At 38.5% G+C, this 15,927-nt stretch overlaps 2 protein-coding genes and 2 long non-coding RNA genes across 4 annotated transcripts; 1 reads left to right on the forward strand and 3 right to left on the reverse strand.

Moving 5' to 3' along the window:
* Positions 1 to 1,685: 1,685 nt before the first annotated feature.
* Positions 1,686 to 2,696, reverse strand: LOC129762890 (tigger transposable element-derived protein 6-like). Its single transcript, XM_055761478.1, has 2 exons — positions 2,392 to 2,696; positions 1,686 to 2,333 (listed from the first exon to the last, which is right to left on the reverse strand). Exons 1-2 carry the CDS (start codon positions 2,420 to 2,422, stop codon positions 1,837 to 1,839), a joined length of 528 nt encoding a protein of 175 aa, XP_055617453.1. The 5' UTR covers positions 2,423 to 2,696; the 3' UTR covers positions 1,686 to 1,836.
* Positions 2,697 to 3,323: 627 nt separating this feature from the next.
* On the forward strand, positions 3,324 to 4,373 carry LOC129763111 (uncharacterized). Its single transcript, XR_008740794.1, has 3 exons — positions 3,324 to 3,877; positions 3,938 to 4,044; positions 4,122 to 4,373. It is a non-coding gene; the product is annotated as an uncharacterized LOC129763111 (long non-coding RNA).
* Positions 4,374 to 4,912: 539 nt separating this feature from the next.
* Positions 4,913 to 7,537, reverse strand: LOC129763110 (uncharacterized). Its single transcript, XR_008740793.1, has 3 exons — positions 7,039 to 7,537; positions 6,854 to 6,978; positions 4,913 to 6,795 (listed from the first exon to the last, which is right to left on the reverse strand). It is a non-coding gene; the product is annotated as an uncharacterized LOC129763110 (long non-coding RNA).
* Positions 7,538 to 7,673: 136 nt separating this feature from the next.
* Positions 7,674 to 9,597, reverse strand: LOC129763108 (tigger transposable element-derived protein 6-like). The gene is made up of 2 exons (XM_055761880.1): positions 8,696 to 9,597; positions 7,674 to 8,637 (listed from the first exon to the last, which is right to left on the reverse strand). Exons 1-2 carry the CDS (start codon positions 8,724 to 8,726, stop codon positions 8,141 to 8,143), a joined length of 528 nt encoding a protein of 175 aa, XP_055617855.1. The 5' UTR covers positions 8,727 to 9,597; the 3' UTR covers positions 7,674 to 8,140.
* Positions 9,598 to 15,927: the final 6,330 nt, after the last annotated feature.

The raw sequence follows: 15,927 nt of genomic DNA on the forward strand, positions 1-15,927 counted from the left end.
TATAGATTACACTATCGAGTTTTGTCCCAAATTGAAAGTCGCCACCAGACGTCGACACTAACCACTGTCAGTGCGGATTCACCTCTGTCCAATTAGATGTAAACATGTCCAATTAAACGTGTCGCATTACAGGTATGTCCAATTAAAAAAAAGGGGTGGGTTATATCTATGATATATCCGCAAGGTTGACGTGGGACTACCTTAGCTTAGCAATCATTTGTTTGTATTGATTGAATTTTTGATTGAATGAACCAATTTCAGAATTCAATATATTCGGTTTGTGAGTAAAAAGATTGAATAAATGCCATGTAAGGTCAATTCACGCATTGTGATAGATTATGTTCTTCGTTATAAGTAAATTTAAAATTAATTAAAATTAATTTCTTTTACGTTTGGTATGATGCCTAGGACAAAAGATGTGAACGGAAGAATTATCAAACGATTATTTTATATTACATTTCCCTCTGAAGATTGCATCTCTCAAGTGTACGTACTTCTCGAACCGCGAATTTGCTTGGTTTGATGAACTGCAGGTACTCAGTTTCGATTTTGACATGTACGTCGAACGCATATTGTTTAATCATCGTTTGACAACGGAGAAGGAAAATCAACAGAATCAGAATCCGAGAGTATTGGGTGCATCCCATTCTCAGTGATTTGCACGGCACGTATGTCGGATTCCAAAATTGAGAGCGAATTGAACAATCGACCAATAGACAATCGTCGTATGGCCGCAGGTCAAGGCTAGCCAGTACTGATTAAACAGACGACCGATAGTTTACCGACAAAACAGTTTGAATGCAATCGGGAAGCCCATCGAACTTTTTATCGGCCGATACTGAATCGGTGAAGTGTGCGCATATGCAAATGCCTGCAGTCTGCGGGGGCTTTTAGGGAAACACATTTCAGTCGGAACAAAAATACCCTCGAATTGCATGAATTTGCAATGCCAATTTCCCCACGCTCCATGGATTTGAAGTCTGTGTTAGGGAAACATATTCCAGCCAGAACAGTAATACTCCCGACTTGCATGAATTTGCAATGCAAATTTCCCCACGCTCCATTGATTTGAAGTCTACGTTAAGGAAACACATAATAGTCGGAACAAAAATGACCACGACTTACATGTATGCCAATGCCAATTTCCCCTCGCTCAATGATTTTAAAGTCCGTGTTAGGGAAACACATTTCAGTCGGAACAAAAATACCCCCGATTTTCATGTATTACCAAAGCCGATTTCTCCAACGCTGCTTGGTTTTGAAGTCTGTGTTAGGGAACACGTTTCGATGAGAACAAAAATCCCCATACTTTCATGTATTTGCAAGGTCGATTTCCCCAATGCTGGTTGGTTTTGATGGCTGTGTTGGGAAAACCGTTAACCGGGCCAATCAAAACGAGGTAGTTAGGGCGTTTATATAACGTTTAACGTTTTACAGTAATTCAATTGTTTGTCTAATGAAAAATAACATTTTATTAATTGCGATAGATGCGTAGAAATATTCCCTATCAGTTGATGCAAACATCTTTCCGATCCAGTTCGAAATGTTCGAGTTATAAGCATTCGGAATCTTTCATTTTTCCCGGCATGTTCTGTGTTTAGGTTTTCATTTTACCCCCCATATACTCCGGTTAGACGTAGTCCCACGTCAAAATGTCGCATTAAATGTAAATTACTGTACTTAATTAAAATTCACTATTGTTATTCGTCAAGAAGTCGAATAATTTCATTTTCATATTCGTTTTTTCATTTTTCGGCTTCCACTAATTTACGGTCATCACCAACAGCAATAAGAACATTTTTGAGTACATCCATGATGCTGATAGCCTACTTATAATCATTGCGTTTTTCGGATTGACTGCTCCAAGAGTACATATAACCGAAGTACTAAGATCACCCTCAGCACTTTCGTTAGCATCGCAATCTTGCTCTTCATGGTCGGCCTCGAAAAAGTCACCACCAGAGGCTTGGCCAATTGCTCGTCGGTATATATTTGCGCTACATCTATGTTGTCTGAGTTGCTTAGCCACTCTTGAACTTCTTCTTCGGTCAGTTCGTAGTTTGGATCAACGAGTTGCACTACTTTAGAAAGCAACACGCGGGGGTCACTTGTTGGTGAAGAAATTGTGAAATCCTTGAACGAGTTATAGTTTTGATCTTGACTTAAGAGATTGCGCCAACAGTTAGCAATCGTTTCTGGAGTTACAGTGGCCCACGCATCAGTCGCTAGTTGAATAGCATCATAAAGGCTAAATGATTTGATAACTTCTGTAACTGGGCGATCGCTGTCAGTTTCTAACAGAACACGGCGCAGAAAATTCGATTTATAGATAACTAAAAAATAAAAATAATATTCACTAACTTGGACTCGAAAATGTAATGACATTATTACCCTTAAAAGCATTGATGATTCTTTGAACCATAGGCTGAAGAAAGCTTGTCACATTTGGAGGAAGGAAGATCACCTGAATTTCTGCGTCATCCACTTGAAACTTATCTTTACTGCAATGTGCGGTGCAATTATCTAGAATTAGAAGCGCATTAGTCGGTCTATTCTGTGCAGCTGCCTTCCGTTTGATCTCAGGAACGAAAACGGAGTAGGACCAATCAGTAAACGTCGCACTAGTTTGCCACGCTTTCTTATTTGAAAAATAGTGTATCCCATCAGGCACGCCTTGCGTTTTAAAGCACCTAGGATTTGATGCGCGGCCAAGCACTTGTAATGGTAATTTGTGGTTACCACTTGCATTGTTTAGGAGCTATTAACGCTCAAAATCTCGGTCTTCGGCGTAACGCTTTCGTTTTCGAAACTTTGATTTTACACCCCGGTATAGAAATGAAAGACGTAGTCCTACGTCAAAATGTCGCATTAAATGTAAATTACTGTATATATATATACAGTAATTTACATTTAATGCGACATTTTTTATATATACAGTAATTTACATTTAATGCGACATTTTTTTAATTGGACATACCTGTAATGCGACACGTTTAATTGGACATGTTTACATCTAATTGGACAGAGGTGAATCCGCACTGACAGTGGTTAGTGTCGACGTCTGGTGGCGACTTTCAATTTGGGACAAAACTCGATAGTGTAATCTATATCAGATTAGAAGGCACGAAGCCAGTTTTGAAATAATAAAATTTGAATGAAAATTTGTACACCATGTTAATTAATTACTTGAAACACGTATTTTTGATTCTTATTTAATCGATTGTCTATACACTTCTGATATTTTGACTGAAGCCTTTCATTATATATAATATAAAATTGTTCTCAAACACGATTTTCGTATGAGGTTTTTTTACCCCATGTAAAAAAGTGTATTTCATTTAAATAGAATACTAATTTGATACGAATAAGTTAATTTTTATTCATAATTTTAATTTTGAAAACGTGTTCATTCCGCCTGAAAATTAATTACTATCTTGGACGCTCCCAAAATCATGAAACGAAGCTCAGTGCCGTCAACGCGAATATCAACAAACACAGCACAAACGAAAAACAGAATGTGAAAAACAAGTTAGAACCAGAGAAGAAAAACATCAAAATGGACTCAGAATAACATTTTGATAAATCGTGGTGAGAGTGTTCTACAAGTGGCTGACGAAACGGGCCTTCCACGGTCGACAGTTTACGGAATCGAGAAGCAAGAAATAGCATTGCGGTATTGCAAGGCGTTGGTCAACTAAACTATCCCCTGCTTTCGAGATAATAATAGGAAATATAAAGGTAGAGAAACCAGATGCCGAAATCGACACAACTATCGTTAAGGAAGAATATGATGTGAAACTTAAAAATACGAATGCAATCACTCAGCCCATGGCGCCGAAGAAATTAACCAAGAACATTCATAAACTTATCAAAAAAGGTTTAGATGGATATTTTAATGTTATTTCCGCATGTTCTTATCTATATTAATTAATTGCAGCATCAAAACACAAATCTTATTTACGATATGGATTAAAGGATGTTCAAGTGCGTCCGCGGAATAATGAAACAGGGAAAGCAATGTGTATATTGTGTGTTGAAATGGAGGTTGCAATTTATAAAAAAAGTTGCATAAAGTCAAATATCTTATCGGAAGTCTCTAATTCGCATCTCAATTTTTACAGGATTGTCATTTTCGCTGCAGAAAAGTGGAAATCATGTGTCACTTGCCATCTGTTTGTGAGAAACGCAATATCCCATATTGCTATACGCCGAGTCGGAAGACTTGGGAGCAGCAGTGGGTGTGAAATGAGGCACAGTCGCAATACTAATCCGAGAGCAGCCCGATTATCAGGAAAGGTTCGATAAACTAAAAGTGAAGAATCAATGCCGTCAACACGAATATACCATTGTGCGAGTTTTTACAACACGATAAATTTTTAGGAGTATTTTCAACCATTTTTCCAATCAATTTATGGTGTTACAATCAATCATTTTGTATTTTTGTTATCATGCCATATACAGTAATTTACATTTAATGCGACATGTCGAGGCACCACTCAGTGTCGCATTAGAGGAGATTGTGACCTGTAATTGGACATTCACGCTGACAGTGGTCAGTGTCGACGTCTGGTGGCGACTTTCAATTCGGGCTCCGAACTAGATAGTATAATCTCTATTAGATTAGAAGGCACGAATGCAGTTTTAAAATGTTAAAATTTGAATGAAAATTTCTACATTATGTTATTTAATTACTTGAAACACGTATTTTTTACTCTTATTTAACCGTTTATCCATACATTTCTGATATTTTGACTGAAACTTTTCATTAAAATTGAAATTGTCTTCAAACACAATTTTCGTATGAGATATTTTCACCACCTGTAAAAACAGGGTATTTTATTTAAATAGAATGCTAATTCGATACGGATATGTTAACTTTTATTCATAATTGTAATTTTGAATACGTGTTCATTCCGCCTGAAAATTATTTACTATCTTCGACGCTCCCGAAATCGTGGAACAAAGCTCAGTGCCGTCAACGCGAATATCAACAAACACAGCACAAACGAAAAACAGAATGTGAAAAACAAGTTAGAACCAGAAAAGAAAAACAGCAAAATGGACTCAATTTTCGTAGACATTGGTGAAGGATACATGCAAGGAGAATATTTAGATGAACATTTAGAAGATCTACTACCGGCCAACATTCATTCGAGCTGTTCTATTGCTTTAGAACAAATCACCGTCAGCGAAGCTAACAGCAAGCCTGATCAAAATGACCGTCCAGTGAAATACAAGTGACGAAAGCATAATGTCCTCACCATCAAAGATAAGAACATAGTCTGTGAAAGCCTTGCCTACAAAGTCATTGGTTAGTTCTAGCGAAAAAACTGCACCCGGACGCAAGTCGTTGAAGGAGAGACTGACAATTACACCTTGCAGCAATGCAAGTGGTAGCCACAAATTACCATTACAAGTGCTTGGCCGCGCATCAAATCCTAGGTGCTTTAAAACGCAAGGCGTGCCTGATGGGATACACTATTTTTCAAATAAGAAAGCGTGGCAAACTAGTGCGACGTTTACTGATTGGTCCTACTCCGTTTTCGTTCCTGAGATCAAACGGAAGGCAGCTGCACAGAATAGACCGACTAATGCGCTTCTAATTCTAGATAATTGCACCGCACATTGCAGTAAAGATAAGTTTCAAGTGGATGACGCAGAAATTCAGGTGATCTTCCTTCCTCCAAATGTGACAAGCTTTCTTCAGCCTATGGTTCAAAGAATCATCAATGCTTTTAAGGGTAATAATGTCATTACATTTTCGAGTCCAAGTTAGTGAATATTATTTTTATTTTTTAGTTATCTATAAATCGAATTTTCTGCGCCGTGTTCTGTTAGAAACTGACAGCGATCGCCCAGTTACAGAAGTTATCAAATCATTTAGCCTTTATGATGCTATTCAACTAGCGACTGATGCGTGGGCCACTGTAACTCCAGAAACGATTGCTAACTGTTGGCGCAATCTCTTAAGTCAAGATCAAAACTATAACTCGTTCAAGGATTTCACAATTTCTTCACCAACAAGTGACCCCCGCGTGTTGCTTTCTAAAGTAGTGCAACTCGTTGATCCAAACTACGAACTGACCGAAGAAGAAGTTCAAGAGTGGCTAAGCAACTCAGACAACATAGATGTAGCGCAAATATATACCGACGAGCAATTGGCCAAGCCTCTGGTGGTGACTTTTTCGAGGCCGACCATGAAGAGCAAGATTGCGATGCTAACGAAAGTGCTGAGGGTGATCTTAGTACTTCGGTTATATGTACTCTTGGAGCAGTCAATCCGAAAAACGCAATGATTATAAGTAGGCTATCAGCATCATGGATGTACTCAAAAATGTTCTTATTGCTGTTGGTGATGACCGTAAATTAGTGGAAGCCGAAAAATGAAAAAACGAATATGAAAATGAAATTATTCGACTTCTTGACGAATAACAATAGTGAATTTTAATTAAGTATATGGCATGATAACAAAAATACAAAATGATTGATTGTAACACCATAAATTGTTTTGATTGGAAAAATGGTTGAAAATACTCCTAAAAATTTATCGTGTTGTAAAAACTCGCACAATGGTATATTCGTGTTGACGGCATTGATTCTTCACTTTTAGTTTATCGAACCTTTCCTGATAATCGGGCTGCTCTCGGATTAGTATTGCGACTGTGCCTCATTTCACACCCACTGCTGCTCCCAAGTCTTCCGACTCGGCGTATAGCAATATGGGATATTGCGTTTCTCACAAACAGATGGCAAGTGACACATGATTTCCACTTTTCTGCAGCGAAAATGACAATCCTGTAAAAATTGAGATGCGAATTAGAGACTTCCGATAAGATATTTGACTTTATGCAACTTTTTTATAAATTGCAACCTCCATTTCAACACACAATATACACATTGCTTTCCCTGTTTCATTATTCCGCGGACGCACTTGAACATCCTTTAATCCATATCGTAAATAAGATTTGTGTTTTGATGCTGCAATTAATTAATATAGATAAGAACATGCGGAAATAACATTAAAATATCCATCTAAACCTTTTTTGATAAGTTTATGAATGTTCTTGGTTAATTTCTTCGGCGCCATGGGCTGAGTGATTGCATTCGTATTTTTAAGTTTCACATCATATTCTTCCTTAACGATAGTTGTGTCGATTTCGGCATCTGGTTTCTCTACCTTTATATTTCCTATTATTATCTCGAAATCAGGGGATAGTTTAGTTGACCAACGCCTTGCAATACCGCAATGCTATTTCTTGCTTCTCGATTCCGTAAACTGTCGACCGTGGAAGGCCCGTTTCGTCAGCCACTTGTAGAACACTCTCACCACGATTTATCAAAATGTTATTCTGAGTCCATTTTGATGTTTTTCTTCTCTGGTTCTAACTTGTTTTTCACATTCTGTTTTTCGTTTGTGCTGTGTTTGTTGATATTCGCGTTGACGGCACTGAGCTTCGTTTCATGATTTTGGGAGCGTCCAAGATAGTAATTAATTTTCAGGCGGAATGAACACGTTTTCAAAATTAAAATTATGAATAAAAATTAACTTATTCGTATCAAATTAGTATTCTATTTAAATGAAATACACTTTTTTACATGGGGTAAAAAAACCTCATACGAAAATCGTGTTTGAGAACAATTTTATATTATATATAATGAAAGGCTTCAGTCAAAATATCAGAAGTGTATAGACAATCGATTAAATAAGAATCAAAAATACGTGTTTCAAGTAATTAATTAACATGGTGTACAAATTTTCATTCAAATTTTATTATTTCAAAACTGGCTTCGTGCCTTCTAATCTGATATAGATTACACTATCGAGTTTTGTCCCAAATTGAAAGTCGCCACCAGACGTCGACACTAACCACTGTCAGTGCGGATTCACCTCTGTCCAATTAGATGTAAACATGTCCAATTAAACGTGTCGCATTACAGGTATGTCCAATTAAAAAAATGTCGCATTAAATGTAAATTACTGTACTTAATTAAAATTCACTATTGTTATTCGTCAAGAAGTCGAATAATTTCATTTTCATATTCGTTTTTTCATTTTTCGGCTTCCACTAATTTACGGTCATCACCAACAGCAATAAGAACATTTTTGAGTACATCCATGATGCTGATAGCCTACTTATAATCATTGCGTTTTTCGGATTGACTGCTCCAAGAGTACATATAACCGAAGTACTAAGATCACCCTCAGCACTTTCGTTAGCATCGCAATCTTGCTCTTCATGGTCGGCCTCGAAAAAGTCACCACCAGAGGCTTGGCCAATTGCTCGTCGGTATATATTTGCGCTACATCTATGTTGTCTGAGTTGCTTAGCCACTCTTGAACTTCTTCTTCGGTCAGTTCGTAGTTTGGATCAACGAGTTGCACTACTTTAGAAAGCAACACGCGGGGGTCACTTGTTGGTGAAGAAATTGTGAAATCCTTGAACGAGTTATAGTTTTGATCTTGACTTAAGAGATTGCGCCAACAGTTAGCAATCGTTTCTGGAGTTACAGTGGCCCACGCATCAGTCGCTAGTTGAATAGCATCATAAAGGCTAAATGATTTGATAACTTCTGTAACTGGGCGATCGCTGTCAGTTTCTAACAGAACACGGCGCAGAAAATTCGATTTATAGATAACTAAAAAATAAAAATAATATTCACTAACTTGGACTCGAAAATGTAATGACATTATTACCCTTAAAAGCATTGATGATTCTTTGAACCATAGGCTGAAGAAAGCTTGTCACATTTGGAGGAAGGAAGATCACCTGAATTTCTGCGTCATCCACTTGAAACTTATCTTTACTGCAATGTGCGGTGCAATTATCTAGAATTAGAAGCGCATTAGTCGGTCTATTCTGTGCAGCTGCCTTCCGTTTGATCTCAGGAACGAAAACGGAGTAGGACCAATCAGTAAACGTCGCACTAGTTTGCCACGCTTTCTTATTTGAAAAATAGTGTATCCCATCAGGCACGCCTTGCGTTTTAAAGCACCTAGGATTTGATGCGCGGCCAAGCACTTGTAATGGTAATTTGTGGCTACCACTTGCATTGCTGCAAGGTGTAATTGTCAGTCTCTCCTTCAACGACTTGCGTCCGGGTGCAGTTTTTTCGCTAGAACTAACCAATGACTTTGTAGGCAAGGCTTTCACAGACTATGTTCTTATCTTTGATGGTGAGGACATTATGCTTTCGTCACTTGTATTTCACTGGACGGTCATTTTGATCAGGCTTGCTGTTAGCTTCGCTGACGGTGATTTGTTCTAAAGCAATAGAACAGCTCGAATGAATGTTGGCCGGTAGTAGATCTTCTAAATGTTCATCTAAATATTCTCCTTGCATGTATCCTTCACCAATGTCTACGAAAATTGAGTCCATTTTGCTGTTTTTCTTTTCTGGTTCTAACTTGTTTTTCACATTCTGTTTTTCGTTTGTGCTGTGTTTGTTGATATTCGCGTTGACGGCACTGAGCTTTGTTCCACGATTTCGGGAGCGTCGAAGATAGTAAATAATTTTCAGGCGGAATGAACACGTATTCAAAATTACAATTATGAATAAAAGTTAACATATCCGTATCGAATTAGCATTCTATTTAAATAAAATACCCTGTTTTTACAGGTGGTGAAAATATCTCATACGAAAATTGTGTTTGAAGACAATTTCAATTTTAATGAAAAGTTTCAGTCAAAATATCAGAAATGTATGGACAAACGGTTAAATAAGAGTAAAAAATACGTGTTTCAAGTAATTAAATAACATAATGTAGAAATTTTCATTCAAATTTTAACATTTTAAAACTGCATTCGTGCCTTCTAATCTAATAGAGATTATACTATCTAGTTCGGAGCCCGAATTGAAAGTCGCCACCAGACGTCGACACTGACCACTGTCAGCGTGAATGTCCAATTACAGGTCACAATCTCCTCTAATGCGACACTGAGTGGTGCCTCGACATGTCGCATTAAATGTAAATTACTGTATATATATAGATTTAAAACTTTCCTTGATAAATCGTTGATTAGGTGAACAAACACTGCCCCCAATAAATTCATAATAACAAAACGTCTGAGTGATGAAACCATACCCAGCAAACATAACCGCAAGGTTGACGTGGAACTAACTTAGCTTAGCAATCATTCGTTTGTATTGATTAAATTCTTGATTGAATGAAACAGTTTCCAAATTCAATTGAGTTCAATATATTTGCTCTGTGAGTGAAAAAAATGAACAAATGCCATGAAAAGTCAATTCATTTATTGTGATTGATTGTTCTTCGTTACAAGTAAATTTAATGACGGACCTTTTACGTTTGGTATGATGACTAGAACAAAATATATATTATTTATATTATTTTATTTTACATTTCCCTCTGAAGTTTACATTCCAAAAGTGTACATACTTCACGAATCTCGAATTTGCTTTAAACTGGGAAGTTCATTCGCTTCTAGTGTCTGCACGATTTTCCCAGGTTCCTAAGTTTAGAAGATCATGTTAGGACGGACATATTCCACTCTGCACAAAGGCAAGCGAGGACAAAAGTACTCACAGTTTGCATTTATTTGCAGAGCCGATTTCCCCAGAAACCTCGGTTTTGAAGTCTGTGTTAGGGAAACACATTTCAATCGGAACAAAAATACCTCCGATTTGTATGAATTCGCAATGCCGATTTCCCCACGCTCCATGGATTTGAAGTCTGTGTTAGGGAAACACATTCCAGTCGGAACAAAAATACCCCCGACTTGCATGAATTTGAAATACCGATTTCTCCAGGCACCTTGGTTTAGAAATCTCTATTAGGGAACACATTTCGGTGGAAACAAAAGCTCCCCCTACTTTCGTGTGTTCTTCTTCTTCTTTTTGCCTTTAAGAGGGTTTAAACTTTTCAGTTCATTCGCCTCTAGGCTCTTTCGTGTGTTTGCAATGCCAATTTCGCTGCTTGGTTTTAAAGTCTGTGTTAGGGAACATTTTTCGATGAGAACAAAAGTCCCCCTACTTTCATGTATTTGCAATGCCGATTTCCCCAAGGCTGCTTGGTTTTGATGGCTGTGTTAGGGAAACCGTAAATCGGGCCAATCAAAACGATGCAGTTAGGGCGTTTAGATAACGCCTAATATTTTACAGTTATTCAATTGTTTATCTAATGAAAAACAGGAAGTGGGTTATATCTATGGTATAACCGCAAGGGTGACGTAGGACTATCGTTGATTTAGAGATCATTTGTTTGAAGTTGAATCTAAATCCATCCTGAATGAATGAATAAATAAATATTTGGGTGACTTAAAAAACGAGAGTGTTACGTTGGAGACTCAAGGTTTTATGCATCCAATATTGGATACAAAAAACCTTGTTCTGAAGAATAATCTTCAGAAGCTTTCCTGCTAACTGCACTTGATTGACAAATCACAAAACCAAATGTATGTGGTCGCAGTATTATATGGATAGAAAACATTAAAATAAACTCGCTTGAATGTAATTTTCAATTCCAAGGGAAACTGGCAGATTATTTTTCAGCAACAAACATTTCTTTCCAGGTTTCCTCTCGATAACCAGCAAATGAAAAGAGTTGCGCGCGTGTATGTGTGTGGGTGTGGCGGCTGCTTCTATGTTTTCCCGAGGAATCGTATTTCCATGCTGATACTCTCTTGGTCACGAGAGTATCAGCATCGGCTTCTCTGCGCTCCCTCACAGTTAAAACAAACTGATTGCATTTCAGGTCAGGTCAGGCCAGGTAATGAATCCCTCGATCCCTCGCCGTTCAGCTCGTTCAGTAACGATGTTGAATATCATTTCAGTATGCTTTTCGTGCGTGATTAAATCGAGAGAAGGTGTGGTTTACGATGGCAATTTGGAAGGCAAACTAGAGGAGAATTAACTCTCTGAGTATGAAAATTTCGGCGACTGAGCAATAATCGATTGAAAATTATATAATTTTCGCGATACGAAACATTTTCCGTTTTTCATGTTATGCATCCAATATTGGATACGAAAATATCCTACTGATGGGAAAGAATAATCTTCAGAAGCTTTCCAGCTAATTACACTTGATTGAAAGATTACGAAATCAAATGTAGTTGGTCGCTGTTTTCGCCATATAATTAGAAAACATTAAAATAAACTCTTTCGCATGGATGTATTCTTCAATTCCCAGGGAACTGGCAGATTATTTTTCAGCAACGATTAGATCTTTCCGGAATTTTCTCGATGCTGTATGGCATCCAAACGAAAATTCTCGTTTTAGTTTGGCGTGTAAAAAACTTTTCTAAACTCTAATCCATCAAATTTGGAGCCCTGAAAAGGGCCGTTGATTATATGCTAAGCTAATATAGCACCCTTTCCTTGGATTCGATGGGCCAGCTGAATGTCCTTGGGCATGATGTGACGCGTTTTGCGTGGATAGCACACAAATTTGTATCTTCGAATAAGCCTCCTGCAGCGTCATAACCGCGGAACTTTGGAAGCGCAAGTCGGTTTTGAAGTCCTGAGCAATTCCACGATCCAAAAGCTGCAAAGGTAGCTTGCGGATCAGCAATTCGGTCGACTTCCGATAGCGATGAATTTCACGCAAAGTTCCCGGTCGATAGCGATGTGGCTTCTTCACCTATCCTGCGGCTGGTGCGCCTATCCGAGCTGCTTTCGTGTGCCTTACCACTGAAAGACTAACCTGCTATCTGCTTGGTCCCAAACAAACGAGTCGTCACGGTGCGAGAGTAGAGTAAGAAATGAACGAAGGCAAGGGAAGTGTCATTTTATAAAACATAAAAGAATCGAATGTAAACCCCACCCTTATTATATTCGTTGCTTACCCTGAGAGAGAAACGAATAACATCGAAGTAAGTATACAGTAATGTATTTGAATCCGGACACTTTGCGTTACATTTAATACCATACCGCAGCCACAACATTTTCTGCATGTTGAATTAATGCGATTGATAAGTAACTATCAAGAAACTATCAGTAACTATATTAGCAACTATTAATCGCATAAATTCAACATGAAAAAAATGTTATGGCTGTGGTATGATATTGAATGTAATGCAAAGTGTCCGGATTCAAAAGCATTACTGTAAAAAAGAGTTAACTCGACTGAAATTTTTTCGGTTCGGCCTGCAAAAACGAAATTAAGAGCGCTCGCCGACTGCAGACTGACTTGTCGACCGATAGTTCGGTCGGCTTCTTAATCAGTACGGAGAAAAAAAGTCTGTGGTGTACAGCATAATGCATAGACGTAAGTATGAGCTTCCCCATCTCACATTCCAATAAGATTAATGGGTTTCCAATAAATAGCAATCATATAACTCTTGGACATTTTATCTTTTGTATGAAATGATTATCATACTGTTCCGTTGATCCGAAGCAGAATGAATCACGCTTAAAGAAGGAATGGATTTTTTCTTGGAATTTAGTCAGCAGAAATAATGCCCTTTCCCAACAATTAAAAACGACAAATGGTAAACAGTTTCATCAAAGTGATTTCTTCGATATGGGGATATATTCACTACATCATGTCATATATTTCATATTTTTCATTATGAAATCCATATCCATGGCACCTATCGGTATCGAATTATCATCGACACCACGATTTTCGCTAAATGCTCCTTTCAGTTCGGCCTGTAAAAAACTTTTCTGAACTCTAATCCATCAAATTTGGAGCCCTGAAAAGGGCTGTTGATTATATGCTAAGCTAATATAGCACGCTCTCCTCGGATACGATGGGCCAGCTGGATGTCCTTGGGCATGATGTGACGCGTTTTGCATGGATAGCACACAAATTGGTATCTTCGAATAAGCCTCCTGCAGCGTCATAACCGCGGAACTTTGGAAGCGCAAGTCGGTTTTGAAGTCCTGAGCAATTCCACGAACCAAATGCTGCAAAGGTAGCTTGCGGATCAGCAAGTCGGTCGACTTCTGATAGCGACGAATTTCATGCGAAGTTCCCGGTCGATAGCGATGTGGCTTCTTCACGCTTCCTGCGGCTGATGCGCTTATCCGAGCTGCTTTCGTGGTGCCTTGCCACCGAAAGACTAACGAGCTGTCTGCTTAGTCCCGATGAAACGAATCCTCACGGTGCGAGAGTAGAGTAAGAAATGAACGAAAGCAAGGGAAGTGTCGTTTTATAAAACATAAAAGAATCGAATGTAAACCCCACCCTCTTTATTGTATAAGCTTACTGTATACTCACGAATATAATAAGGGTGGGATTTAGATTCTATACTTTTATGGTTTATAAAATGACGCTTCCTTTGCTTTCGTTCATTTCTTACTCTACTCTCGCACCGTGAGGACTCGAGCTCGTTAGTCTTTCGCAGACAGCTCGTTAGTCATTCGGTGGTAAGGCACACGAAGTCAGCTCGGATAAGCGCACCAGTAGCAGGATAGGTGGAGAAGCCACATCGCTATCGACCGGGAACTTTGCGTGAAATTCATCGCTATCGGAAGTCGACCGAATTGCTGATCCGCAAGCTACCTTTGCAGCATTTGGTTCGTGGAATTGCTCAGGACTTCAAAACCGACTTGCGCTTCCAAAGTTCCGCGGTTATGACGCTGCAGGAGGCTTATTCGAAGATACCAATTTGTGTGCTATCCATGCAAAACGCGTCACATCATGCCCAAGGACATCTAGCTGGCCCATCGTATCCGAGGAGAGATTGCTATATTAGCTTAGCATATAATCAACGGCCCTTTTCAGGGCTCCAAATTTGATGGATTAGAGTTTAGAAAAGTTTTTTACAGGCCGAACTGAAAGGAGCATTTAGCGAAAATCGTGGTTTCGATAATAATTCGTTACCGATAGGTGCCATGGATATGGATTTCTTAATGAAGAATATGAAATACATGACATGATGTAGTGAATATATCCGAAGAAATCACTTTGGTGAAACTGCATTATAAAATTATTTGTGTACGAATGCCGCAATCGATAGTCGACTCTAATTTGCGCTGGGTAATTTCCTCGGAGGACTCGATTCCTCCTTTGAGCATTAATAATCTCTTTCTGGCAAAACGATGTGGTATGAATCACATTATTTGAATGATAGAATGAAGAAGTTTTCTGCCAATTTCCTTCAACCTCCAAACTTATCTTTCTCCCGTTTGTCGTTTTCGCGTTCGCTAATCCTTTCTCACAACACCCATTTCTAGTTTGAGAAATTGTTGAGTAAACATTGTTTGCCAGTGCGCGTAGAGCGGGAATTCCTAAATATTCATTGCACCTCTAATAAATTGCCGAAAGACGTGGTCTTACGTTGATCGCACTTGATTGAAAAAATCCAAAACGAAATGTATTTGGTCGCAGCATTATATGAGTAGAAAGCAAATAATCGCTCGAAAATGACTTGATTTTCGCGATGTAAAACATTTTCCGTTTTTCATGTTATGCATCCAACATTGGATACGAAAATTTCCACTGATGGGGAAAAAAATATTCAGAAGCTTTCCTGTTAATTGTGATTGATTGAAAAATAACAAAACCAAATGTATTTGGTTGCAGTGTTATATGGATAGAAAACATTAAAATAAACTATTTCGCATGAATGTATTTTTCAATTCCCAGGGGATCTGGCAGATTATTTTTCAGCAACGAGAATTCCGCGCGTGTATGTGTGTGTGTGTGTGTGTGTGGCGGCTGCTCCGATGTTTCAAGCGGAACCGTGGCATCACTCTCCTCCTGATGGATTCCCTTTTGGCCTTAGGTGCACAAACAGGCTCTTGGTGACACCGTTCATCAGCGCTTTCATGATAAACGAAATTAGCTTCACAACAACAGCGACAACATGCTCCAATCGCTGTTCAATCATAACTGAGTGGGTTTAGGAGCGGCGCTCGCTTATATACCGATTGGTGATTTCAATAGCCTGTTTTGAAAGCAATTTTAAGACTATTGAAACAAGTTTTTGGATGAAAAAGTAACAAGTATATGACGCGTAG

The sequence above is a fragment of the Toxorhynchites rutilus genome, chromosome 1 (genome assembly GCF_029784135.1).
Source record: "Toxorhynchites rutilus septentrionalis strain SRP chromosome 1, ASM2978413v1, whole genome shotgun sequence".
NCBI classification, from domain to species: domain Eukaryota; kingdom Metazoa; phylum Arthropoda; class Insecta; order Diptera; family Culicidae; genus Toxorhynchites; species Toxorhynchites rutilus.

Coding starts and splice junctions, on each gene's coding strand:
- LOC129762890 (XM_055761478.1), bottom strand. CDS start 2,422: ATGGTTCAAAGAATCATCAATGCTTTTAAGG. Junction 2,334..2,391: donor AATCATCAATGCTTTTAAGG/GTAATAATGTCA, acceptor TTTATTTTTTAG/TTATCTATAAATCGAATTTT.
- LOC129763108 (XM_055761880.1), bottom strand. CDS start 8,726: ATGGTTCAAAGAATCATCAATGCTTTTAAGG. Junction 8,638..8,695: donor AATCATCAATGCTTTTAAGG/GTAATAATGTCA, acceptor TTTATTTTTTAG/TTATCTATAAATCGAATTTT.